The sequence below is a fragment of the Pituophis catenifer genome, unplaced genomic scaffold (genome assembly GCF_029215685.1).
Source record: "Pituophis catenifer annectens isolate HBS135680 unplaced genomic scaffold, rPitCat1.0.hap2 SCAF_1, whole genome shotgun sequence".
Classification (NCBI taxonomy): domain Eukaryota; kingdom Metazoa; phylum Chordata; class Lepidosauria; order Squamata; family Colubridae; genus Pituophis; species Pituophis catenifer.
The window spans coordinates 253,818,637-253,844,849 of NW_027256881.1; the positions used below are offsets into that span (position 1 = coordinate 253,818,637).

The 26,213-nt window shown below is 38.4% G+C and overlaps 1 protein-coding gene across 1 annotated transcript in view; it reads left to right on the plus strand.

The window, feature by feature from the left end:
- The first annotated feature begins 323 nt into the window (after positions 1-323).
- The window catches only part of SWAP70 (switching B cell complex subunit SWAP70), a 32,437-nt gene continuing 6,547 nt past the window's right edge, over positions 324-26,213 (plus strand). Inside the window, exons 1-7 of the mRNA XM_070957478.1 lie at positions 324-644; positions 11,653-11,793; positions 16,719-16,892; positions 17,988-18,215; positions 22,556-22,702; positions 23,344-23,452; positions 24,506-24,687. Of these exons, the coding sequence (XP_070813579.1) occupies positions 546-644; positions 11,653-11,793; positions 16,719-16,892; positions 17,988-18,215; positions 22,556-22,702; positions 23,344-23,452; positions 24,506-24,687 (1,080 nt within the window). The 5' untranslated portion in view covers positions 324-545. The remainder of the gene's footprint in view (positions 645-11,652; positions 11,794-16,718; positions 16,893-17,987; positions 18,216-22,555; positions 22,703-23,343; positions 23,453-24,505; positions 24,688-26,213) is intronic.

Below are 26,213 nucleotides of genomic sequence, written 5' to 3' on the forward strand. Positions count from 1 at the left end.
CCCCCTAACTCTTGTTCTTTTTGTTTCCCTGTAAAGCAAAAGGAAGGCGAAGGAAAGCTTTTTTGAGATCAGCGTCCCACGAAGGCTGCAATTATATACCCCAAAGGAAGTAAACACGAGGCTGCGGCGAAGGGTAATGCTATATATATAAAACAATCAAGAGTTCACCCGGACTTGAGGAAGATCTGCCTGAATTTCTTTGCATTTTTGTTGGGAAAAGGCTTTGCAATTTAGTCCCGCCCATCGTCACAGATGAAGTCAGAGCCTGGTCTGGGAGGAAGACGCCTGTCCCCTCCAGTTAAGTCCTCTCTCTGCAAAACACACGGCTCCAGGCCGGGGTCCGGGCTGAGACGGAAGCACAGGCGCACAACGTTTTTGTAAACCTCGCGGTGCGTAGGCCGCTCTCTCCCTAGCGGGGCCGCCTGCCGGAGGCTGCTGGAGGCAGCCGTGGGGTGCGAAGGTCGCGCGGCTCGAGCGGCGGAGCAGCTCCCTCGGAGGGGGAAGCGCGCTTTGAACCAGGCGCCGGGAGGCAGAGAAGGGGAGCCATGGGGAGCCTGAAGGAAGAGCTCCTGAAGCCCATCTGGCACGCTTTCACCGCCCTCGACTTGGACAGAAGCGGTAAAGTCTCCAAGTCGCAACTTAAGGCAAGTCCAGGAGAGATGGGAGAGCGCCTCGAGCCCTCCAGCAGGCGAGGGGATTGGGGGGAGGCAGTTTCTGGGGAGCCCTCGAGGGGGAAGCCCTTTTGCTGCCCCCCGGCGGCGCCTTCCCTAGGCACTTCCCCTTTTTTAGCGGCCGCGAGGAGCCGTCCAGACACGGGTCAGAGCGGCAGGGAGGGGCGACCTAGAGTCAAGGGGTAGTACCCCCTTGGGTACTAGCTGGGATAGTACCGGTTCCATTGCTAAGCCCAGTTGTCCTACCTAAACTCTTCTCCACCTAGACAGCTTTTCCTTTACTTTTTCACAGTCAGTGGCATCGGAAAAAAGTTCACTGAACAATTTTGTCTTTTGGGCTCAGAGCTAAAAACAGAGAGCGTGTCCTTTAGGATGGGAGATGGAGGTGGTACAGGCAGCTTGGATGCCTTCCAAGTAGGATGGCTGTATAGGTAGTCCTTGAGCTACAACCACAAATGTTGCTAAGTGAAACATTTGTTAAGTGAGTTTGCCCCATTTTATGATTTTTCTTGCCACAGTTGTTAAGTGAATAGTTGCATTTGTTAAGGTAGCAACACCTTAGGTTGCTACCTAAGTTAAGTGAATCTGGCTTCCCCATCAACTTTGCTTGTCAGGTCACAAAAACCTGATCACATGACCCCAGGACATTGTCATAAATATGAACCACTTGCCAAGCATCTGAATTTTGATCATGTGACCATAGGGATGCTGTAATGGTCATAAGTGTGAAAAATAGTCATAGGTACCTTTTTTCAGTATCATTGTAAATTTGAATGGTCATTAAATGAACTGTTGTAAGCAAAGGACCACCTGTATTTTTTTTTTTTTTAATTTGATTTATATGCTGCCCTTCTCCGGAGACTCAGGGCGGCTTATAATGTGCTCAGCAATAGCTTTCATCCTTTTGTATATTTATACAAAGTCAGCTTATTGCCCCCACAACTGGGTCCTCATTTCCAGAGAGGTTTCATTTGTTGTATACTTCATAGAGGACCTTACTTAAGAACTTTGTTCACATTAAGCCATTGGTCGCTTTATCAGACTTTATTAAGTAGCAATAGCACTTAAACTTATATACCGCTTCACAGTGCTTTACAGCCCATTCTAAGCGGTTTACAAAGTCAGCACATTGCCCCCGACAGTCTGCGTCCTCATTTTACCAACTTCGGAAGGATGGAAGGCTGAGTCAACCTTGAGCCAATGTGGAAGACAATTGTGTGGATCCACACAACATGCTGGCCATAAAGCATATTTTGGAATCCCAGAGACGGGGGTCAGACAATACTTGAAGCCAAAACCAAATAAACAGTGTAATTACTGAGTAGGATATCTGAACCCAGGTAGGATCTGGAGTTGATAACTCCTGATCAGAGTAATCTTGGGTTCCGTTTGGCAGAATCCAGAAATCAAAAGTATGTTATTTCAAGATGGGCTTCTGAGAGACTTTTAGTAATACTTCCCTCCCCCTCCAGCAAGCCCACTTTTTTGTTTCTGCAAGTGGGAGGCTGAAAATGCTTTTTTCTTCAGATGACAAATTTATTTTTTTCTGGGTCTAAGTGATAGAATTCACTGGCACAGGATGAGGCAAGCAGATTTCAAATTATTAGCCCATCTTTATCAAGAACTCTAGAGGAAATATAAAAAGAGAAACCCCCCCCCCAATATCTGAATAAGGATATTACATAGTAACTCATGTGTTCTTTTGTTTTAACTAATTTAAAACAATTATAAAATAATACAAGAAATTAGTGTGGCATTTATGTATATTTACAATGTAGCATGATTCTTAGGGCCACTTGGCTATCAGCTATGCTGCACTTCATGTAAATGTGATGATGTTGGCTAACTAATGTTGCTATGTGCTCATTTTGTAATTTGGGATGAGTTCGTTGTCCATTTAATTATAGGCATGCTAGAGTTCTATAAATGCTGAAATAGCTAAATGTGCATGCGGGGTGGGATTTAAATCTTAAAACAGCTTACATATCAAAATGTATGCATTATGCAGTTGCTTAGTGCAGATTAGAAATTACATCCATGTACTCATATTCTCAACATGTTTGGTCTTGTGGATAGATTATTCAAAGACGATGTTATACTATTAGGCAGTGATTTATCTTAAATGGTCAAATGAGACATACTTGTAAAAGGATAACAAACTGTTAATGATTGATCTCATTGCATTTGTGTAAGAGAAGAATCTGGGCTAGAGTGCCTAATTTACATGGCAAAAATAAGGTTCAGTCTTTCATAGTTCCACATAAAACTTGGAAATTCCCCTCTCTTGAAGAGTCAGTCAGCTAGATAAGACTGGTTTAGCTAGATTAATGCCTTGATGTGGAGTAAAGTAATTTCTGTTGTTTTCTAAATTTTTGCAGCTTTGTGATATGTTATTTGCCTACCTCAACCCTATGAAAATATTTTGGCTGTTTCTAAGAATATTCCCTAATATTCCTTGTCGTGGGTGTAGATACGTGAAACTGAATCAAATAAGATAAAGGTGGTCTTGAGTTGAGTTCGGCTTCTTGGTGACACAACCACAATGGCATGGAAAATAATGTGCAGTTTTCTTGGCAAAAGTACTGAAATGATTTGCTATTGCCACTTTCTTCTGGGATATTTTTCAATTTCCCAGTTATAGGTTTGGTATGTATTTATTTTTTATTTTTATCCCACTTTTATTATTTTTATCAGTAACTCTAGGCAGCAAACATACTTAACATTTCTACCTTCTTCTATTTTCCCCACAATAACCGCCCTGGGAGCTGAGTTAGGCTGAGAGAGAGTAACTGGTCCAAAGTCAACCAGCTGGTGAGACTAGAACTCACAATTTCCTGATTTCTAGCATAAAATGCCTTAACCATTAGACCAAGCTGGCTCTCTCTGATTGTCGCAATCCAAGTATTAACCAAACTAGTTTAGCTTCAAAGATCTGTTTAGATTAATTAAAGTGAATAATTGTTCTCGTTCTAGAGTTCTCTCTAATTGATGTATTCTAATTAATAAAATGTACCTTGAATTTTGGGAACAGTTTAATAAGATATAAAGGTGCCTTATATAAAAATATTTTCTAGTTCTTGGGTAAAAAGTAAAGAATCTAGAGAGACAATGAGCTTCTCCTGTTTTTTCTGCACTCTGATCCCTTTCTTAGTTATCACTGGTTTATAGTAAAGTAAATTAAGCTTAGTGGTTTTAAGAAAATGAATGGTGGAGGAAACCCATATAGGTAATCCTCAATTTACAACGATAATGGAGCCCAGAATTTTTGTCATAAATCAAGACAGTTACAAGTTGAGGTAACCATGTGGCCGGACCCAATTTTATTTTTTGTTTTGTGGTAGTCAGTAAGTGAACCAAAGTATTCCTATGGGCGTTATTTGCTGGAAACCAAACAGTGTTCTAAATTGTGGACATTGTGACCACGGAATGCTATACCCGGACATAAAAGAGAGCTGATTGTCAAGCTCCTGAAATGCAGTCATGGGACCATGTGTGAGTGTGAAGAGCCATTGGAACTAAGGACTTAAACAATCACTAGGTGACTGGTTGTAAGTCAAGGATTACCTGTATATGGCTTTTAAAAATGTGCTGTATTCTTGAGGCACCCACTTTCTGTTTTACGATAGCTAGTTTTGTCCTTGCTCTGATTACACAACCCCCCCCAAAAAAAACAACCCCTATAAAACCCACTTTATATTAAAAGGGTTTTAGGTAAGGCTTTCCTAACACTTGTTATTAGATGCGTATTAATTGTGAGGGATGGAACCCAGATCTGCTACAAAGTTCTAGCATGGTCCCTTTTTCAGTATTTCAAATAATAGAACACAAAAAAATTGCTTGACATGCTGAAACAAAGACATAATTCTGGCCTTAATTAGGGATGTGGACCTCCCTTGCTTAAAAAAAATTAAGTGATTTAAGGACAGTGATATCTGGCACACACAACTATAGAGCTAAAAATTAAATTTGGCTTAGAAGACTGTCATTTTTTGCTGTAGGTACTGACAAATTGAAATTGCTCATTACTGCAGATCTTTCGTGCTGTGAAAATGAAGAGCATATAATCTTAGCTATTTTAGGCCACGGTTGGACTGCCAGGCACAGTTGGAATAAAGCCATTCTTATTATAAGAATTGTTCTTTCGTTGTATTTCACATTTAATGCTGCAAAGCATAAAAATGTAGCATGTCCCACCCCCTTCCATTCAGTTGGTCTTTGCTCTTTCTACTCCATTGGGCTACAACATTCAGACACCCGAATGAAAGAACTGGCTTTTGTTTCAGCTCCGTGTGGAGCTTGCCAAAGGGAAATATTCTGTACTGGAGACGAAGTAGGACAAGTAGTCAAGAGCTCCATTCTTGCTACACACTCTTTGGAGCATTCACCACAGCACTCTTGCACAGTTTGTAGATCTTTGATCTGTAAATCTGGGCATATTCCAGCAGGCTCCCTTGGCCCTCATTTCCTCTGAGTAAGCCAACACTAAGAATGTTATGAAAAGGCTTCTACACCTGTGGAATGCCTAGGATAGTAGATCATTGTAACATCACTAGTTTGGCTGGAGTCTGTGCTGGCAACTGTGAATTCTGTTAATAATTCATGGCAGATTTAAGAGAATTAGGCAGGACTGAATGAAATCCCAGAATACTTTTCTGTATTTGTAAGTGTTCTGAAAGTTGTCTGTGGAATTTTTATAAACATTGCTGGGAGTCTTACACGGTTCTTCAAACGTTTTCTTCTTTTTTTTTACTTAAATTGAGATTATGGGTGGTAACTCTAAATGAAAAGCTAGATTAAGTATGAAATTGTTGTCTTGAAACTTGAGAGTAGATTTGATGTCATGGAGTCGATGGCCAAGATTAATGGAAAGATCTTGTGCTTCCACACCACAGTGATGCTGTGGAAGCTATCATATCCTCATATAAACACACTGCTTACTACAAGGGGAAAAAATTGCTTTAGTTTGGACATTGTAGAGAAGAATAAGGAACAGGAAGAAGTTAGCATTTGTTTTCTGCATTACATTGAATAACGCTAGCAGAGTAGGTGCTGTGTCAGTTTTCTGTGTGAAGCTGCAGTGAAAGTTTATTAACTACATTGACAGTTCCCAGGGCAGAGGTGCAGCAAGCAGTTATTGAAGCTTCTGTAGTTTGAGTAGTCAAACAGTTATGAGTATTTTAAGATTTAGCATATTTGCTTATACAGCACTGTACTCTAAAATAGTTGCATCATGAAATGTAATTAATTTTTGAAACTTTAGATTATTTAAAGTGTTGCTCCTCTACTTTTTAAAAATGTTACACCTCAATATTAAAAAAAAAATCTTATGTATTATAGTATGTATATCTTGAATCTAAATATATACAGGTTTTTTTTTCATTTAAAAGGTTGTAAATGTTTTCTTATGCAAGTGGCAGGTTCAAAACCTGATGGACTGCTTTCTGGCATGAGGGAAGTGGAGATAATATTAGAAAAGATGTAGACATGTTGACACGTTACAAACTGTTACGTCTTCCATTTTTAAAACCCACAAACATTGCATTACTGTATTCCTATTAGTGACCAAACTTTTGTGAGGGAGGGAGTATTGACTTTTGCCCCCTGTTGTAAACTAGCTTACCCATTCTGCAGCGTTCATTGCCAATTCAGCAGAGCCTAAATTATCTTTGTGTTAAGAGATGGATTCTTCAAAAATTGTATTTCTTCTATCTCTTGCACTAGAGCAGGGGTCTCCAAGCTTGGCAACTTTAAGGCTTGTGGACTTCAACTCCCAGCAAAGCTGGCTGAAGAACTTTGGGAGTTGAAGTCCACAAGTCTTAAAGTTGCCAAGCTTGGAGACCCCTGCATTAGAGCACTCCACCAAATCAGTACTATAAAGAATTTGGCTGTATTTTTTTTTAAATAAGAAACTGTACCATTGTAATTCAGTTTATTGCTGAATTTATTAGCAAGACTTTGCTAAGGACCTTCCTGTCTTTTAGTCTATAACCATAGATATTTTAACACTGCAAAAAAGGCTGCAACAAGGTAGGCAGCCTCAACTGTTTTAAGGCAGTTCTTAAGGTTAACATTTCTATTTTATTCAAAGAGGAAATGGTGTAAGTATTAGAGCCAGTGAAGCAAGGCATTGTAGCATAGAGGAGGAAGTGCTACAATGAAAAGCTAGGGGAAAGTAATATTTGGAACAGAGCTGTATTAATCTCTGTTAAGATAATATTGTTCAAGATATTCTTAATTACTTGGAATGAATGATGCACCTATAAATCATAAATTACCATTATTTTTTTTACTGAAAATTGAATTTTCCCAAGGAGGGATAGCTAAGTAAAATCTGCTTAGAAAATTTTTTCCCAGTACTGGAATCATGTTTTTTTAATTAATTAACTTTTGCAAATAGATTCTCTCAAATTATGTACAAGTATGAATTCTGTGAGGGTGCTTTGTTTGGTGAGAACAACTCCGGTGTGGTGGCAATAATGCTGGCAGTTCAAGGCCACTGTATCTGTAATTTTCCATGTTTGGGAAGGGTGCTTTGTCCTTCAGATTATTTAATGGAATTTTTATCTGGCTACTCTTAACAGATACACTCCCTCAGCATTTGGGAGCATGTGGGGGTAGAGAAGGTGCTTTGGTTTATTTGATAATTCACTGCAGTGCCCTTCACAACTTCTGCTTTTAAAAATAGCCTGCAATTTGCAGCCAACAACATCTTAGCTCCAAGCATTAACGTTTAAATCATGTAGATTTAATAGTAGTTCTGTCATGAAGGTGGATTGTGAAATTTGCCTTTTTATGATAAAACAAAGGATTTCCCCCTTAATAACAAATTGAAAAAGGATGGTTACTATTGAAAATATTCCAGTTTGAGAGAGGGTGAAACTTCATATAATCCCATTATATTGTTTTTTTAATATCATTTTTTGATGATCAATGCTGATACATTAAATGCAAATCTACAGAGATAGAATATCTTTGCTCCAATCGTTGGTAATAGAGCATGGTTTAGACCAGGGGTCCCCAACCTATACAGAACCAGGCCATGTAAGTGGCAGGCGAGCGCGTGCATGCATGGCTCCACTTCTGTGAACAATGGGTGAGTGTGTGCATGCGCACAGCTCCATTTGTGTGAGTGGCGGGTGCTTGTGCCTGCCGCTTACGCAAATGGAGCTGCACACACGCCTGCTGCTCGTGCAGAACCATTCCTTTCCCCACCTCTGCCATTCCGCAGAGCTGAAAAGGTTGGGGAACACTGGTTTAGACAGGACATCAGAGTTATCATCCTTCATGTTTTTAATTTACAAGTTTTTTTTTTCTTTTAATAGTACTTTACTGCATCTTACACAAATGATTGAAGGGATGAATAATAGAATTGAAAGGGACCATGGAGATTTTCTAGTCCAACCCCCTGCTCAAATAGGAAACTCTATACCCATGATGGTGAACCTATGGCATGCTTGCCTGAGGTGGCACACAGAGCCATCTTTCCAACTGAGTTACCCAACTCATCTGCAGCTTTGCATGCACGCGCGCCCCAGCTGGTGTTTGGGTTTCTGGTGTGCATGTGTGCAATTCTGGAGACCCAGCTAGTCTTTGGAGCTCTCCTGTGATGTGTGCGCGTTGTGCATGTGCGTACTGCGCACAGCATGTGCATGCGCAAATGGCATTCGTGTGCATGCATTGCACTTGCAAAAAACATGTGCATGCACAGGTGGTGCTATTGCGCATGCAGCGCATGGGGGAGCCGGGCAAAAGCCACACACATGCACAGATAGTGCAACTGCACGTGCAGCACACAGGGGGCATGCGAAAGGCGTGTGCATGTGCAGATAGTGTGGTTGCACGTGCAGCGCTCAGGGGAGGAGCCACACATAAATGAAGTGCGTACCTGTTTGGCACTCGGTGAGTAAAAGGTTCGCCACCATTTCAGACAAATGGTTGTCCAGTCTTTTCTTAAAACCTCCTGTGTTGGAGCACCCATAACTTCTAACTATTTTCCTGTTACCCTTTTCCTTTGTAGTATTATTACTTATGGTTTCTGCTGCTTGCATTCCCAGAATGTTTTGTGGTTACTCTAGTCACCTGCTCTTGAGTAACTTTTAAGATTATTTGTAAAAGATCAATTTTTAAAATAAAAATGTTCATTGATTCATGTAAAAATAAATAGTCATACTCTTTAAGCAGGCTTGTCCAATCCATGGCCTGCGGGCCACATGCAGTCTTGGACAGCTAGTAATGTGACCCCACAACATTGTAAACTTTTAACAAGAAGTTTGTTATTTATATTTAGTAACTGTCTTATGTATTTTATATGCAGCCGAAGACAATTCATCTTCACTTAATATGGCCCAGGCAAACTAAAAGGTTGGACACCCATGATTTAAAGCCTTCCTGTCCTTCTTCTTCAAAGTCTTTCCATTCTTTAAGAGTGTCATAAAAATAGGTTGGCTTGCATGATTCTTAACTTGAAACAGGTAAGCCTTCATGACAGAAAGACTACCATAGAAAATGTCATATCTCTTGCTAGTCAGTGTTACAATTTTACTCAACAGTAAGTTTCTTAGGACCTAGGGAAGATTTATAAAGGTAAAGGCAATGTTTCAAGTTATGTGAACCAAACCTATTTTAAGCTGATAAACACAGAATTAGCTGGGAACCTATTACAGAAGTGACATTATATGCTTTGATAATAACCAGATATTTGAATTTCAAATTAACTGAAGCTCCTTGACCATCTTCAGAGGGAGTCTTGATGACTTTTGTATTTGTTTTGTCTCATAAAAGGTACTATCCTTAGAATTGGACAAGCATATAGAATACTGGTATTTTGCATTATTAACATTGTTCTATCAAACTATAAAGAACACAGCACATTCATGAATGATATTGTAGGATACTTTGGAACTTAAAGGTAACAGGCATAGAAGGAAGTCAGTTCAGTTTATCAGGGTTAGGTGAGTATTAGAATATTTGTAGGTTCTAAGGGTTTCTGACAGAGGAAAATGTAGCATTATTGGTTTGTGCTTTGATGTCATGCCAAGGTTATTGTAAAAGTTGCCTGGTTGATGTTTCCAATTCCTTCCTTTGTCCTTTGAACTTGGTCCAAAACATTGTTTGGGCTGCTCTGGACCTAACACATTATTCTTATGTCTCAGAAAAGCACAGGAGTCTTCAGGAGGTCATTATTCAAACCAGTTTTAACTATTGGCGGTTGTGTTTAGTTAAGATCTTCAATAATGAATGCCATGATACAGGTAGTCGCCAAGTTAAGAACATCTGGCTTACCACCAACTCGTAGTTACGAGCAGGCTGCTGACTCAAAATGGCAGATGGTACTCTTCCTCCTGAGTTGATGATCCGCCAAAGTTGCACAATGCCTCCATGAGTGTCACAAAGTAGTGTGTGCATTTTTAATATACTGTACAGCCTGTTTTCAGTGGTTAATGCACTGAAGCGGTTTGTTGACGATTTTACCTTGCAAATACTCCCATTATGTAAATCATATCCCTTCTGATATGCAAGAAGGGACATGAATGCTCCTCCTGATATGCAAGACATACTCCTTCTTGTATGCAAAACAAGCTGAAATGAAAGCACCGTGATCTTTTTAGTTGAAATCTTTGATAATAGCAAAATGACAAGTGCTCAATTTTTATTTTATTTTTTAAATTTGATTTATATGTCGCCCTTCTCCGGAGACTCAGGGCGGCTTACAATGCGCTAAGCAATAGCCTTCATCCTTTTGTATATTTATACAAAGTCAGCTTATTGCCCCCACAACTGGGTCCTCAATTACATTAATCTTACTAATAATATGATGTACTAGGAGGTAATGATGCAAGTATGTATGTCATGGCATTTGGGGATTACATCATTGTGCACATGCTGTTATTTGCTCCTCTCCAAGTTGTCCCTCCCTCAATTGATGGACATGGATTGAGTCTGAAAATGGGCCAGAAAAAATTCCCTGCATATTCTTTCTACTAATGGTATGAGAGAAACACACACAGATGTTCAGAATGCTGCACTATGCTCCATTCAAAGACCTTTTCTTCTTCTCACCATCCTTCTGGTCATGTGACCTACAGTGGAGATTATGCAGCCTCCCCTGTGATTTCCACAGGGCATGCACAAGCATTCACATGCACAACATGAGGGGGAAAATGCATAAGTGAAGACCCTCCAAATAGTTTATATAGAGAAAGTACATAATTACACATACAAAATGTTTGTTACATAAAAGGAAATAGAGATGGATGCTGTAGAATAAAGAGTTTAGAAAGAATTTTAGAAGTCATGCTTTCCTTACTTTTGGTTCTAAAAAATTAAAAATAATCAGCTGTGGGAATGATGCTCTGGAACGGTTTCCAAGCTTTCAGTACTAAAGGTGCCCCTTCTGCTCTTGGTTGCTTTTAATACATTTGCTGAATGTGTTGGCTGTAAATATGCAAATTACTGGCTTCTAAAAGAACTGTCCTCTATAAATTTCTTCCTTCGTTGACAAAGAGATTAGGTACTTTTGTGTGTGTCTCTGTTAAGCATTGGCAAGGAAAAAAAGCGAGCATCAATTACTAATTCTGGAATAAAGGAATAAAAATTATGACCATTCACTTGTGGAACAGCATTTTTCTTCATTTATATTTCAAGCTTAGAGTTGAAATAGGTTTACATGCTCATTCTCAAGCCAGTATCATTTTTTGGTGTAGTAAGTATTCTGTATGAACTCCTAAATTTTATAGTGCGGGTATAGTCAAATGGTCTTCCCTTTTGTCATTCATTTATCTCTTTAATTCCAATGGAGTCTGTATTTTCTCAAAAGTAATAGTGCAGGTGTTTTCCCCTCTCCTTCAGTATTTAATAGCATCAGGAATTATATAGCATCCCAGAAAAAAATAATAGCAAACTATATCTGTATTGTTGTCCAGAAATCTATACAAACAGGTATGGAAATCATCTTAATTGATTTGTTTTTCTCTATTTTTAGGTCCTTTCTCACAACCTCTGCACATTGTTGAATGTTCCTCATGATCCAGTGGCCTTAGAGGAGCATTTTAGGGATGATGATGAAGGACCTGTTTCTAATCAGGGATATATGCCTTATTTAAATAGATTCATCTTGGAAAAGGTATGTGTGCCTCTATTCCTAACATGCGTGGTTAGTTTTCATTTAAGCTTTTGTTCTTTCCAACCCAACAAAATACTGGAAATATGTAAAGGTCTTTGCCTTGGAACTCTTGTTAGTCACAAGGATAAGTCTCCAAAGAATGAACAGGACATGACAGAGATACAGAAAGGAAGGAAGGAAGGAAGGAAGGAAGGAAGGAAGGAAGGAAGGAAGGAAGGAAGGAAGGAAGGAAGGAAGATCACATTTGGAAATGAGAAGGATCAAACCAGCAGCTGTAGAGAAAAAGTTCCAAATGAATAAAAAAAAATCCCCCATTGCTTCCCTATAGGGAAAAAAGTTGACTTAGAATCCACCAACTGCCTCCCTTTTCCCTCTGATCATTTGACTGAGAATAGGGTCTTTGCAGTCTAAAGAGATTCTTTACTGAATGTAGAGTATTTTTTACAGCAATAGTTGCAGAGAGAATAAACCCCAACTGAGTTATTATTTCCTGATCAGCCTAGATTTGCTTCAATGAGATATAATCACATTCTGCCAAGGCGTAACTTGCTGTTTCAAATTATTTCAATAATTATTAAAAATGGGATATTAATGAGTAGAAAAAACAAATAACTACCTTTATGTGGTTTGACAAAAGAAGGAAATTAAATTTAAGATCTTACAAGATTAAAAAAAAAAGGATAGATTGACAATGCCAAATTTCAAACTGTATTATCAAGCCAACTATCTAAATTAGCCAGGAGACTAGTTGAGAGAGCAGGATTTCCAAGTGGTTTATATAATCACTTTTAACTTGATACAGCATATAACAATCAATAATAATTCAATAAGCAGTAAGTTAAAAGTGTGGAATAGACATAGAAAAAATTAGCTCAGATTTATCACCTATTGCTTTGTTATTGATCACGTCAGTGGTGGGTTGCCCCCGGTTCGCACCGGTTCTATAGAACCGGTAGTAAAACTGGCGGGAGGCTCTGCCCACCAACCCCCGATGTCATCAAAACGCTTCTGCGCATGCGCAGAAGAGCGCACATGCGCGCTTGCTTTGCTCACCCGCGCGCATAGCCCCGCTGCAAAGATATAATTGTCAATAAGACAAAATTCTATGAGTTTCTCTGTCTGAAAATTATCAGAATTATCTAACTGGTTCCAGTAACCTCAAATAAGTAGTAGTGTTCTAAAGGAAAAAGAATCGAAAAAAGAATACCTTAACATTTTTTTGTCTAGACCAGTAAAACATTGTTTTGGCTGAATTCATGGAAAGCATGACTTTCCTTGGATCTCATGCTGTTGTATAAGGACTGCTTGGTAGATGTGATTTGTGTGTGTGTGTGTCTTTGCAAAATTTATAGAGGTAGTCCCTCAAATTATGGCCGTAATGGAGCCTGTCCATTACAGTTGTAAGTCATGACTATTGTAAAACGAGTCACTCATATGACTGACCTGGTTTTATCTTTCTTGCGGTTGTTGTTAACCGAACCAGTTGTCTGCTATGGTCTGGTTTTGTCAAAAACTGGAAATATGTGTTAGTTTTCAGCAAAACATAAAACACAGTATTCACAAGATGCGGCAAATATGGTCTGGTTGCTTAATACCTAAAATGAAGTAATGGGATTGCGGGTTGGGGTGGCCGTTGGAACCGGATCATAAGTTTCCCTGGGGAGGACTGTTGTTACTTCAGCTGCTAAGTGACTGGTCTAAATCAAGAATACTTCTGTGCTGCTTTAGTCATATATTTAAAGCAGCCTGTGGGCACATACTTATTCTGTCATATGTAAAGCAACAAAGTTGTGTGCAGTCACTAAATTTGGTGACAACAGTGGTGCAAATGTTAGAACCATCTTGACTGCTATGGTACTATAGTTTGCCATCATCATTAATGTAATAATTTTTAAAATTAGAGGATATACAACACTTTGAAGAACCTGCTTTTGCCCCTTTAAAAATGTAGCAAAATCTGGAAATAAAATAAGATGGAAATATTTAATTTATTAAATTGAATCACTTAATATTTAATAAAGCCAAACATTTTTTCTGAGTGAAGGCAATGTGTTTAAAGTGTGGAAACTCCAAAAGGTGAACTTCCTTGTTCTGTACTTCTGATTACAAATAAAATCCCCTGAGCTTTATTTTTTTCAATGTTATTTCATCATTTTACTGAAACTCAGTGATTGGGTGAACACAACCAACTTGGAAGCCGGTAATAAATACCACAGGAATCTGATTTCAGGTATGAGGAAGCTGTAGAATCATTTCACACTTCTCTGAATATCTGATTGTGCAAAGTGAGTGGGTTTTTTCTTATGCACAAAAGTGGTTGGTTTTAAGAATCTGCCTTCCTATTAAGTTGAGAGATTGATCCAAAGTGGAGATGGGTAACATAAGAATTAGACTGAGGACTGGGTTACTTCTTTCCAAAAGGCCAGATGATGTCTCTGTATAGGACTGATTTCTCCTTTAAAGTTACACCAGTGGGTTGCTACTGGTTCGCTCTGGATCAGGCGAACCGGTGGTGGCGGGAGGCTCCGCCCACCCACCCAGACGCTTCTGCGCATGCGCAGAAGGGTTGCACGAGAGCAAGTGAGCGTGTACGCACCCACGAGCGAACCAGTAGCAATGAGTTTTGAAACCTGCCCCTGAGTTACACACAATGGAAAGCAGTTAGTTTCTGGAGAGGAATTATCATAGTATTTGGTAGCGCTTGAAAGAAGGCTTCCTGAATGTCAGAGAAGCTCTAACTGCTTCTTTGACATTGGAGGAGGTGAGAAATATGCAAAGTCCTAAGGAATTGTTGCTTCTCAAAACTCTGAAAGCTTTAAATTAATGATTTCTGGGAAGCCAGTTGAGAAGCAGTTTGATGTAGTGGAATAAATCACCAGGCTAGACATCGGGGGGGGGGGGGGGATTGTGAGTTCTAGCCCTGTTTAAGTCAAAGTCAGCTGGATGGCTCAGGGCCAGTCACTTTGTCTTTGTTTGGCACTGCCCTAGGAAAAGCAGTGCCAAAAACATTGCATGGTTCTGTCCAAGCAGTTGCCAGCAATCAGCAATGACTTGAAGGCACAGACATACACAAAGTGAACAGGTAAGACTTTCTGTGTGTCACTATTGCAGCCCCTCTGCAGGATCCTTTCTTTCCTAAATATAGGCTATTTTCTCTAGTAGAAGATAATTTTCAATCAGAGATTCAAAGAAGCAATTTTGAATTACCAACATGATAGGCATATGTGTTCTGCACATAATATTAAGCAACACACCATCTTTAACAACATACCATTTAGCCTGACTAGGTGGCTCAGTGGCTAAGACACTGAGCTTGTCAATCAGAAAGGTCGGCAGTTTGGCAGTTCGAATCCCTAGTACAGATCTCTGTGAGCAGGGGGTTGGACTAGATAACCTCCAAGGCCCCTTCCAGCTCTGTTACTGATCAAATGTAATAGGCAAATGCGCAAGCTCCTGTTTCTTAATCAAATATAGTAGTAGATTATTGGAGATTTAGCACGGAACAAAAATTAACTTTGGTCCCAAACAAGGGATTCCACACACTTTGCGTAAGGGAAAAGGTTTTCATTGTAAAGCTGTTTTTCAGTGCAAACATCATGCCTGTTGGTCTGAGCCAGTTTGGGAACCCAGGGGAGGGAAGTGACAGCCCCATTTCCTTCCATATTAATGTGATATAGTAGAATATGGTTGGCTTTTTACCATGCTCTTTAGTATGTGCTACGTAGCTTCTTACTAGATATGGATCAACCTGGATGTATTGGCTACTGACTGAAAAACATTTTAGTTAAAGTGATTGCTTGCATATCAGTGTTTTAAGAATACAGAGTTTTCTGGGCATACATTCCAAGTATCACTGTATTCTGTTAATATAAATACAGTTTCTTAGGCAATGATATTTTATGGAAAGAATATATTTTACCAATTTTACCAATCATTATTATAATTTTCCTGTAACAATCTTTACAAAAAAAACAATAAACTCTTGGTTTAACATGAAATTCATTTTCCTGTTTCACATTTCTCTTGCAAAACACCTTGGCCATATCAATTAGATTTACAAAATACTTTCTCTTGTGCTCTTGATGGCAAATGAATTAATTATCTAGCTCAGTGGGCAAGTCTTAGCTTTCAACAAAGTGTGTACTGTTGAACTGAGAGTGAAGTGGAGAAATGCCCAGGCTGGCAGTTTAGCAAAAAGAAGCAAAAAAGTTCTTTTTTTTAAAATTACAGTCTAGATTTTGAATCTGAAATTTCTAATTAAGAACACGTTATGTTATAGCAACAAGTATCAAAAAAGTTCATGGTTTTTAAACAATTGCTTCTTAAAGAATATTTATACTTGAATATAATGTGGCCTTGAGGGTAAAAAGGAAGCAAAACCAGTGATTGCTGTAAAAATCAGTAGCATATAAAGACTGAACAAAGGATTTTGGTTTTTTTGCTAATATTTTCAGTGTAATCAAGAGTGGTGTGGTGGCCTAGTGGTGGAGATGCTCGCCTTCTACTTGGATGATTAATCCTTAGGTTAGTAGATGTTTCTCTCTCAGGGTGCAAAAAGAAAATACCTGTTGCAAACTCCACATAGACATCAGGAAGGGCATCCGGCCAGTAAATGCTCAGCTTCATTCAGTCACCCCAACTCTATCTCAAATTAAGGGATTACAGGGTTGTAAAAGAAAAAAAAAATTTTTTTTTCAGTGTAATCAAGAAAACAGATGAAGTGCAATGTTTAATAGCTGGAGAGGTGGTTTTTGAGAAAGTCTACACAATAGGTATTATGTTTAGCTTCAGTTGTCTGAGAAAATGCTCCTTTGCTGTTGGTTTAGGAGTGGAATTCACAACATCTTCCCACTGTTGCTGTTGTCATCCTGAGTTTATTGTTGAGTCTTGTACCATATTTTTATATATTTTTTATTTTTATTTAGGTTCAAGACAACTTTGACAAAGTTGAATTCTATAAAATGTGCTGGACTCTGTGTGCCAGAAAAAATCTCACAAAAAGTACCTTACTCCTTACTGATGATGATGCTTTTAAAGTGTGGGTCATCTTCAATTTTCTATCTGAAGACAAATATCCATTAATCATTGTGCCAGAAGAGGTATGAAAGAGTTATTTCAAGCATCCTATTTTTTTTTCTTTGAGCTAAGTAAAACTGATGGCTTTTTACAGTATTTTTTTACATAAAAGAATAATTTCTCTCTACTAGTTTTTAACAGAAAAAAAAAAGATCCAACAATTCTGTGTATGTTGGTCTATGCAACTATACACATCACTGAAACAGGGTTATTTTTCTCTTAAAAATCAGGCTGATGACAGCAGTACCTCAGATGAGTTTTAAAAGGAGAACAAAGAATCAGACCTTTCACATCCCACTAATGGATCTCTTATAAGCACTGGATGGCCATTGGGGAAATATAGCTGAAAGCAGATAGACTTAGTTTCTGAACACACTAATCTGTTCAGGAATGCAATAATTTATTAGCTTGAAAACTGCCTTAAAAACATATTTTTTTAATGTACCAGTAACTTCCAAAGTTAGCTCAGCATTTAGTTCAGCATATAGTTCTCACGTTGTTTTCACTTTTTCTTATTCTGGCCAATATTTTGCTCATATGGGTGGTACAAGAGAGTTAGTTGCATTTAGTGTTTAAGGCACTAGACTGGAAACTAGGAGTGTGAGTTCTAGTCCTGAGACATCTCACCAGATGGGTGACTTTGGGACAGTCAGTCTCTCTCAGCCCTCAGAAAGAGGCAATGGCAAACCACTTTCAAAAACGTTGCCAAGAAAAATGCAGAGGCATGTTCAGGCAATTGCCTGGCTTGAAGGAACACACAAAAAAAGTGCAGTTGTGCAGTGTAAGAGATTCTAGGGCAGGGGTGAAATGCAGCTGGCTCTATCCGGCTTGCGCAAGCTGGTAGTGCCAGTGGCGGGTGGTTCGGCAAGCCAGTAGCGTCAGCAGTGGGAGGCTCCGCCCCCTGAACTGGGACATCATCACGTCCCGATTTTGACCCTCTGCGCATCCACAGATGATGGCACGTGCGTGCGTGAAGCTAGCACATGTGCTGATGATGACGCGTGCACGTTAGTGAGCCGGTAGGAAAGGTAAGTGCATTTTACCCCTGTTCTAGAGCAATAGTTTTTCTTACACATTTGTTACATTCACTCAGCTGTTGTGTATCTCTTTCTGTACAGATTGAATATTTGCTTAAGAAGCTGACAGAAGCAATGGGATTAGGTTGGCATCAAGAACAGTTTGAACATTACAAGATCAGTTTGGATGCCAATTGGGAAGGTCTTTCTGCTTGGGAACTGATTGAGCTCATTGGAAGTGGTCGGTTTAGCAAAGGGATGGATGGACCAACAGTGTCAATGGGCATTAATGAAGTCTTCAGTGAACTTATATTGGATGTATTAAAACAGGTAAGCTCAGCCTACACACAGATGAACTTGAATTAATTATGCAATATTATTAATGCCTCATAAAATTATATGGAAACAACAAATTTTTCATTTAGAAAAGCTGTTTGATGAGTATGGTTTATATGAATTCTCAGTATAAAAATAATTGAAATTAATGTAGTTTGAAAAAAAAAATTGTGTCACAAGAAGCCACTTCCTTGTGAGATGGGCAGCTATATAAATTAGATGAACAAATAAATCTCAATATTTTAATCGGCTTCTGCAATTCATAAGAAGCTAAGAACTCTGAACTGAAAAAAAATTGCTGTGTTCTTTATGAAATATAAAGTCAGCATCCCTATTGGATAGTTATTCACTGCTAGAAGAGTTTTTGAAATGAAAGTTAAAATTCTAAAAATTCTACATCAGTTTGTATTTAATCTCGGGGTACAAAATGCATCATAGGACGCATATACCAGTAATTCAATGGCACAATTTCTGACTAAAACATTAACAGTTTAACATGGGATTTTTGGCCTACTACCAAATATGGCTCATGGGAGATAAACATGCCATGTGAATTTTTTAACCCACAGATTATAATTTTCTATAATGGTAGAAATTATGATTGATTATATTAGATAATAACTAATAAAAACAGGTTTGACCTCCAAGCACCCTCAGACTTATTTAGAGCTAAGCTAACTTACCCCAGGCAACTAAATCCTATAATGTCATTCAAACCGCTTACTGAAGATTTGACCAGCCTTACTCCCAAGACTGAAATGATATCCTAGATCAGATCTGGGCATTTTATGGCCCCTGGGCCACATCTGGTCCTTTGGCTGTCCCCGTCCAGCCCATGTGAAGTCAATTGGAAATTAGAAATCAAATCTAAATAAGCAGTTGCTGTGTGCTCCTTCAGTTGGGTAATGGTCACAGGAGGGCAAGGAAACAAAGCAGTTTTCTGTTCCTGTGTAGTGCTTGCCCCTTGCCTGAAGCAGCCTGAGGAGGTGGTAGTCGTCATGTGAGGGAACCTGGGCTCGGCCATCCACCGTCACCTTGGTTAAAGTGTGGCCTTATGGGCAAATTGGTGGTTATCAATATCCTGTTTGCCACAATCTAAATAGTAACGTGGTGATAAGCACCTTAAAAGCAAAGAGAACAAAGTTTTGTAGGACTTAAATTCTACAAAATGCATACATTTATTTTGCAGTTGCCTGCGGTGTCTCAAATTTGAATATGACATGAAACATGGAGCATATGAGGGCATAAAGAGGAAGCGTAAATCTCAGAAGTCCAGGTGCATGGCTAAGAAGGGGGCAGGATGGGAAAGGTTTGCTTAAATCACATGTCAGTTGTGGTTTAGTTTCAATGCAACCATGGCCCCTAAGGATCACTTGCACATCTGACCCAGTTCTGTTAGGTGATTCACTAATATTCCCCAAAGTTTCATTTTCTTTGTAAGGCATTGTGATTTTGAGCACAGTACAAGCTTCTGATCACTGATCACAGCGCTGCATGCAACCAAATTACATTGCTGCCTGAAACTCTGATATTTTATGCTAAAGGGATTTTTTAAAAAATGCCTCATTTGCCTTTCAAGAAAGTTTTTAGAAAAGTTGTCACACTGTTCCAATTGATCTAAGACCTTTAGCTTAAATCTAGTTTTCTTTAAACTTAACTCAGTGCTCTACAGAGATTCAGCAACATTCGGATTGTGCTTTATTTTAAGGATAGTATATCCTTCTTACAGTAAAGCATTGGAGAGTTTTTAATCTTTAAAAATATGAAATTGTGTATTTGTTGTGTTTCGGTTGGTGAATTGACACTACAGTTCTTGTTCCTTTCTCTTTTACCTGTTTTTAGAAATTTCTAAAAACAGGTAAAAGAGAAAGGGACAAGGATTAGTGAGGAAACTGATTTAGTTAAGGTTCATAAATGTTTAACTGAAACTTGTGGATTGCCCAAAATGAATAACTTTCTGAAGGGCAAGTAGGATAGAATATCCTGAATAGGATAGAATATCTGACTGACTGTGATGAACCATAATAATGAAAAGGTAGAGCCTCTCAACTCTTGCTTTAATTGGGTCTTCTTCAACAAAATTCTTTGTGATGTGTCTGGACATTGTGAAGATCATAACTGAAGGATCTTGAGACTGATAGCACAATGGATGATGATATTTATATGTTTGAAATGAATGTAAATATCCAGGAACAGATAAATGACATCCTATGATATTAAAGGAATTAATCTAACCAAGCTCTTATGTGGTATCATTGAGGCATCCTAAGGGATTCGTGAATTGCCTGGGGCTTGGAAGATAGTAAGCAGTGTTCCCAACTTCAGAAAGGAGAAAAAGGAAGAGTTAGCTGGTGGTATCTGGTTTCCCATCCAGACATTAGGCCCCCATTGTAGAGCTTATTTAGTGTGGTGGTTGTCTGTTTATTTAGTTTTGCTGTATGTATACAATGTTCCTTTATTTTTCTTTATATTTAACCAATATTGTGGTTATTTTATTGATTTAACATCCTCTATTAGGATACAAAAATCGTATGCATGCATGTACCGTAGAACATGAGATATGTGAAAAATATCTTGGAGTAGTATTTTGGAGTCCTCATTACCAAATGTCTTGTTTAATGACTGTTCAAAGTAATAGTGGTGTAAAAACAACAGCTTTGCCACCTCTCCTCACATCTATGAGTGTCATAGCACCTTGTGGTCAAGCGATCACCATTTTTGGTGCTTCTCAAAAGAAATTCTGATAAGCAGAATTAATGGAGAATGAGGCAGTAAAATTTCAAGTTGCAATTGTGTGATGTCTTGCTTAACAACTGCAATGACACACATAACAAGCACATGGAAAGTGACATAAGTCTGTCACGGTCACGTGGTTTTTCAGTAAGTGAACAATGGCATTTAGTGATGAATTTGCTGGTCCCAATTGGACTACCTATAATGGATTGCAAACTGAGTATGAATCAACAGTGTAAGGTGGCTGAAAACAAGAAAATACAGTTTCAGGCTGCATGAATAGGAGCATAATTTCAAAACTCAGGAAGTAATCTTTTCACCCTGTTCTATTTATATTCATCTTGAGTACAATGTCCAATTCTGATCACCACACTTTAGGGAGGATTTGAAAAAAAAACCTGGCACATATTTAGAGAAGGGCAATGAAGATGATCAGGGGACTAAAAACTGTAACCTATAAATAGTGATTGAAAGTTCTGGGATAGTTTAGCTGTCTTTCTTTGGATATGTGAAAGAATGTCAAATAGAAGACATCTGTTCCAGAATACAAGATATGAAAAAAGGAATTTAAGTTACTGGAAGACAATTCTGCCTGAATGTTAGGGAAGGAAAAAGTCTCTTAACAATAAGAAGTGTTTGACAATGGAACTGATTATCCAGGAAGATGGTGGGCTCCCTTTTATCGAATCAGTTCAGGTGGAGAATGCATGGCCATTTTTCTGGGATGCCTGAATTTGGATTCCTTTATAATTAGGCTATTTGTTTTGATGCTTAAGTAGCCTTTTCCAAATCTGTGATTCTAATGTGAGTTCTCTTTCATATTGCAACTTTTTAAGAAAGCAAAATAACCTGGTGGGTATTTATGCTAATAAAATTGGTAGGCAACCAAAGATTCAAGGGATGATTCATAACATATTCAGAGTCTTTAGTGTCTAGTAAATTATTTCATGTTAAATAATAGAATGATCTGTCTTTAAATGTGAATTTCTTTCTGTCTCACACCATTTAAATAGTTTACAAAGTGGATAATTTCTAACAGGTATGTACTCCTATCTTTTAAAATTTTCAACAATTATTTGATATTGAATGATAGAAGATATGATAATTTGTGCCTTTCAAAGACCAATTTTGTTTACATCATGTAATCCAGCGGCTCCTAACCTTTTGCGCACCAGGGACTGGTTCCATGGAGAGAGGTTTTTCCGTGGAAGGGAGGGGGCATGGTTTCTCAAGCTGCCTGCCTCCCGTGGATGAGGCTTTGCTTGTTTCCACAGCCTGGTTTCTGGCATGCTGCAGACCATGGACCGGGGGGGGGGGTGTTGGGGAGTAGAGGCTGAGGGTCAGCTGTGCTTACTGGCAGAGAGGACTTCCTCTCCATCCAATAAGTATCAGGGAGGGTGATTCTTTTCCTCTAAGGATTTACATTTTTTTTCTCACTGAAGATTAAAAGCTGAGTTACTCTGATGGTTTTTCATAAACTGTGCTTATTAAAAATTATGTTTAAACGCCTACAGTGATTGATTGAAAAGTCTGAGTAATATCTCTTGAAGAATTTAAACATTCAAAGTTAAAATAATGTAATTACTTCATTGTTTTTATAGGGTTATATGTGGAAGAAGGGTCACAAAAGGAAAAACTGGACAGAACGTTGGTTTGTTTTAAAACCAAATGTTATATCGTACTATGTTAGTGAAGATTTAAAAGACAAAAGAGGAGACATTGCACTGGATGGCAACTGTACTGTAGAGGTAAAAATAAACGAACGTTTGAAAAATAATACTTTTCTAGATGATGGATATGAAAATAACATAACTTACATATATTTGATTCAACCTGTTAGATAAATTCTGGAATTTTTATTTTCATGGAGAATACAACAGAGTGCTAACAACAGTATTCACGAAAAGAGGGAAGAATCTTTATTTTGTGAAATGTCCATTCGGGATTCTTTCTTAATTTATGAAATTTTTGTTATCCAGTGAAAAAGAGTAGTATTCCATATAGACTATACAGCTGGGGGTTTTTTTCTCTTTAATTTATGCCTGTTCCTGCAAAGGCTACATTAGAAGTGGGACATGTCTTGCAAATATGATTCAGAATAAAGTACTTTCCTTGTGAACACCATTTTCATCTTTATAGTGTGGGTGTTCTAAAAATGCATATCACTCAAATATTTTTCATGAAACTGGGAGAACATACCTTGATAGCTTGCTTTAGAAAAAAAAAGTGATATGACATTTATTCATGTTTAACTTTTGTGCATGGGGATATTATTTTTGGGATATTTCATATGTTCAGAGGCTCTGAGCTAACAAACAATATTGTGAATGTCAGTTCAATGTCATATTTGTTATGCTTCATAGAAAACAATCTTATTTTCTCTTATTAGGCCTTGCCCGACAAAGATGGCAAAAAATGTCTCTTTCTTATAAATAATTTAGAGAAATGTTTTGAGATTAGTGCTTCTGATAAGAAGAAAAAACAGGAATGGATTCACGGTAAACTTTTACTGTTTTGCTTGATAGAAACCAGTTCAGAAGCTTCTAAATTCTGTTTTTCTATTCACTGCTTAATGGACCCTCCTGTTCATGAGCCTATTGTGAAGTCACTTGTAAATCTGACTACTAATAAGACAATAGATGTCCTACTCAGCTTCAGGCCAATGAAGACATTGGACAACCATTTGTCTGATATGGCATAGGCCAGTGATGGCTAACCTTTTTGGCATCGAGTGCCAAAAGCGTGCACGCACACCCATAATGCAATGTGTGCACACCCCACCCCACACACCCCATGCATGCATGCGTGACCCCCACATGCGCCCCACTCCACACATGCGCACGCAACCCCGCACATGCAGGTGTAAACCTCCACGTTCACCCCGCCTCTGTGCATGCATGCGCATCTCATGTACGTGGGGGCCCCCGCACATGCGCGGCAGAGATCTGAAAACCAGCTGGCTGGCAGGAGGTGCATGCGCATAAGCAGCAGAGCCGAGCTGGGGCGACGGCTCAAGTGCCCACAGAGAGGGCCTTCCATGCCACCTACGGCACACGTGCCATAGGTTCGCCATCACGGGCATAGGCTCTCCTGCCTGGAGTAAGAGACCGCCAAGGTCCCTTCCAACTCTGTTATTCTGAGTTAAATAATTATCTAACTACTATTTCTCTCTTCTGGCCAAATGTTTTGGTTCTGTATTATATGTCTGATTGTACATCTGACTGGTTTTATCACTAACCCCCATGCAGTAATTATGGTGAAAAATGTATTTCATTGTATGGAGAACTAGCATTATCACAAAGTACAAATTGTATTTGATATTAACTATTTTCATTCTGATATTTCACATACTATAATTATATATCACTATTACATTATTGATATTGATACACTACAGGTTTTTTTTTTGACAAACAAATGTGGTTTTATTTTTAAAATTATTGATGAAGGCCTAATGTTAGAAACAGAACAGCATTATAAGACTGAAAAAGTAATAAGGGTATTTATGGACTTAAATTAGAAATATTATTGTGGCTATTCTCATTATTTAGCCATTCAGACAATGGTAAATCTGCTGAAATTAAAAAGCCCTTCACCTCATAAAGAGGCACGCCAGAAACGGAAAGAATTACGCCAAAAACTGCAGGCGGAACAAGCAGAATTGGAGAGACAAATGAAAGAGCTCCAAATAGCAAATGAAAATAAGCAGAAGGAACTGGAAACTGTCCGAAAGGTAAATCTGAGATTTTGTAACATTCTAGAATGTAGGATTAATACTTTAGTTGTAAACTGTATTTTTGAAGCCATGGATTTGAGGGGACTGTAGAAGTCATGGTTCTTCTTAGTTCTTCTTATTCTTGGTTGATGATGTTCTTAAAATTTACCCTGCTAGATAGTAGGGTAAGTTTGTTTCAGGCTCATTTAAATTCACGCAACAGAATTGTCAATATATGATGCCCTGAGGAGGTTGTGCTTCAGACTGCTCACTGCAGAATCTGACATTGATTAGGACTGAGAGGGATTGACTGGCCCAAGGCCTCATAGCTGGCTTCTATAGCTAAGGGAAAACTAGAACCAGTCTACCCATTCCTTGTCCAGTAGCTTAACCACTACACTATGGTTCATGACTATAGCAATGTATGCATTAACATATTGAAATAATATAGTATACTGTCCTAGGAAAGTGCCCTGAACATAATTATCTAAAATCAAGTCTTCAGGGCATCCAGAAAGGAGGACAGGTTGGTGAAGTTCCTTCTTAAGATTTCTGTTTCAGCATTGCCACAGAGAATTGGTAATCTTGCATCATTCTTCTTAAATGTTCTTGGAAATGTTATGTTATGGAAAACTGAGAGGGCAGGAGAAATTGTTTGTCCCCACAAAGACTGGGGGTGAATATAGATGTTTTACTGGATTTAAAGAAAGAGTTGTTGGAAGAAAAATGCTATGTATTGAAACCACAAAAGTTCTCATTTGGAATGATAACACAGAGGTGTTTTTCCCAGTAATTTGCGCATTGGTTATCTTAGTTGTTTTACAGTCAAGGAGAGGTTTCTTGGGTGACACCAGGCACTCAGTTCAGCTTGAAATAATTTTGCAGACTAAGGAAATGATAAGAGTGTCTGCTTTTTTTTCTCCTAATGCTTTCATACGCATGAATATTTTATGCCTATGAAAGCATAACTTCTTTAAATAATAACTAAGATGCTGGATCTTCATTGGCAGCTTTGATCATTGCAGAATTGTTAGGATATTTCACAGCTAAAATTTGACATATGCACATCTAAAATATCTTTAATGGTGATTGTAGAATGAGATATATTTTTACATCTGAGCACTTTCAATGTAAAATGAAATGAGCATTCAAGCAAAGAATAAATACACAGGAGCAGAATAGCACGTAAAAACTATTCTTTATATATTTCAGCCAGACTCTCAAGGAAAAGTTCTAGTATTAGTCAAGTAATGAATCCAAGAAAACTGAGAGTACTTATGAAATGAGGCAGGAGTATTGTATCATTCTGAAGTTCTAGCAAAACATTCTGTCATAGATGCAGAATTTGGGTATTTGACATTGATGGTGGCTTGCTATATTTTTTAAGCAGCATAGCAACCTAACAAAAACAAGAATGAATTCACATTTGTTGAATCAGTGTTTTAATTCAAACCTAAAGTTTAATTGTTGATAGAAAGAAATGCCAGTTCAGCCAAGCCAAATTACCTGAGTCATTGAAATGTTCCTTCCTAATAGCAGATTGA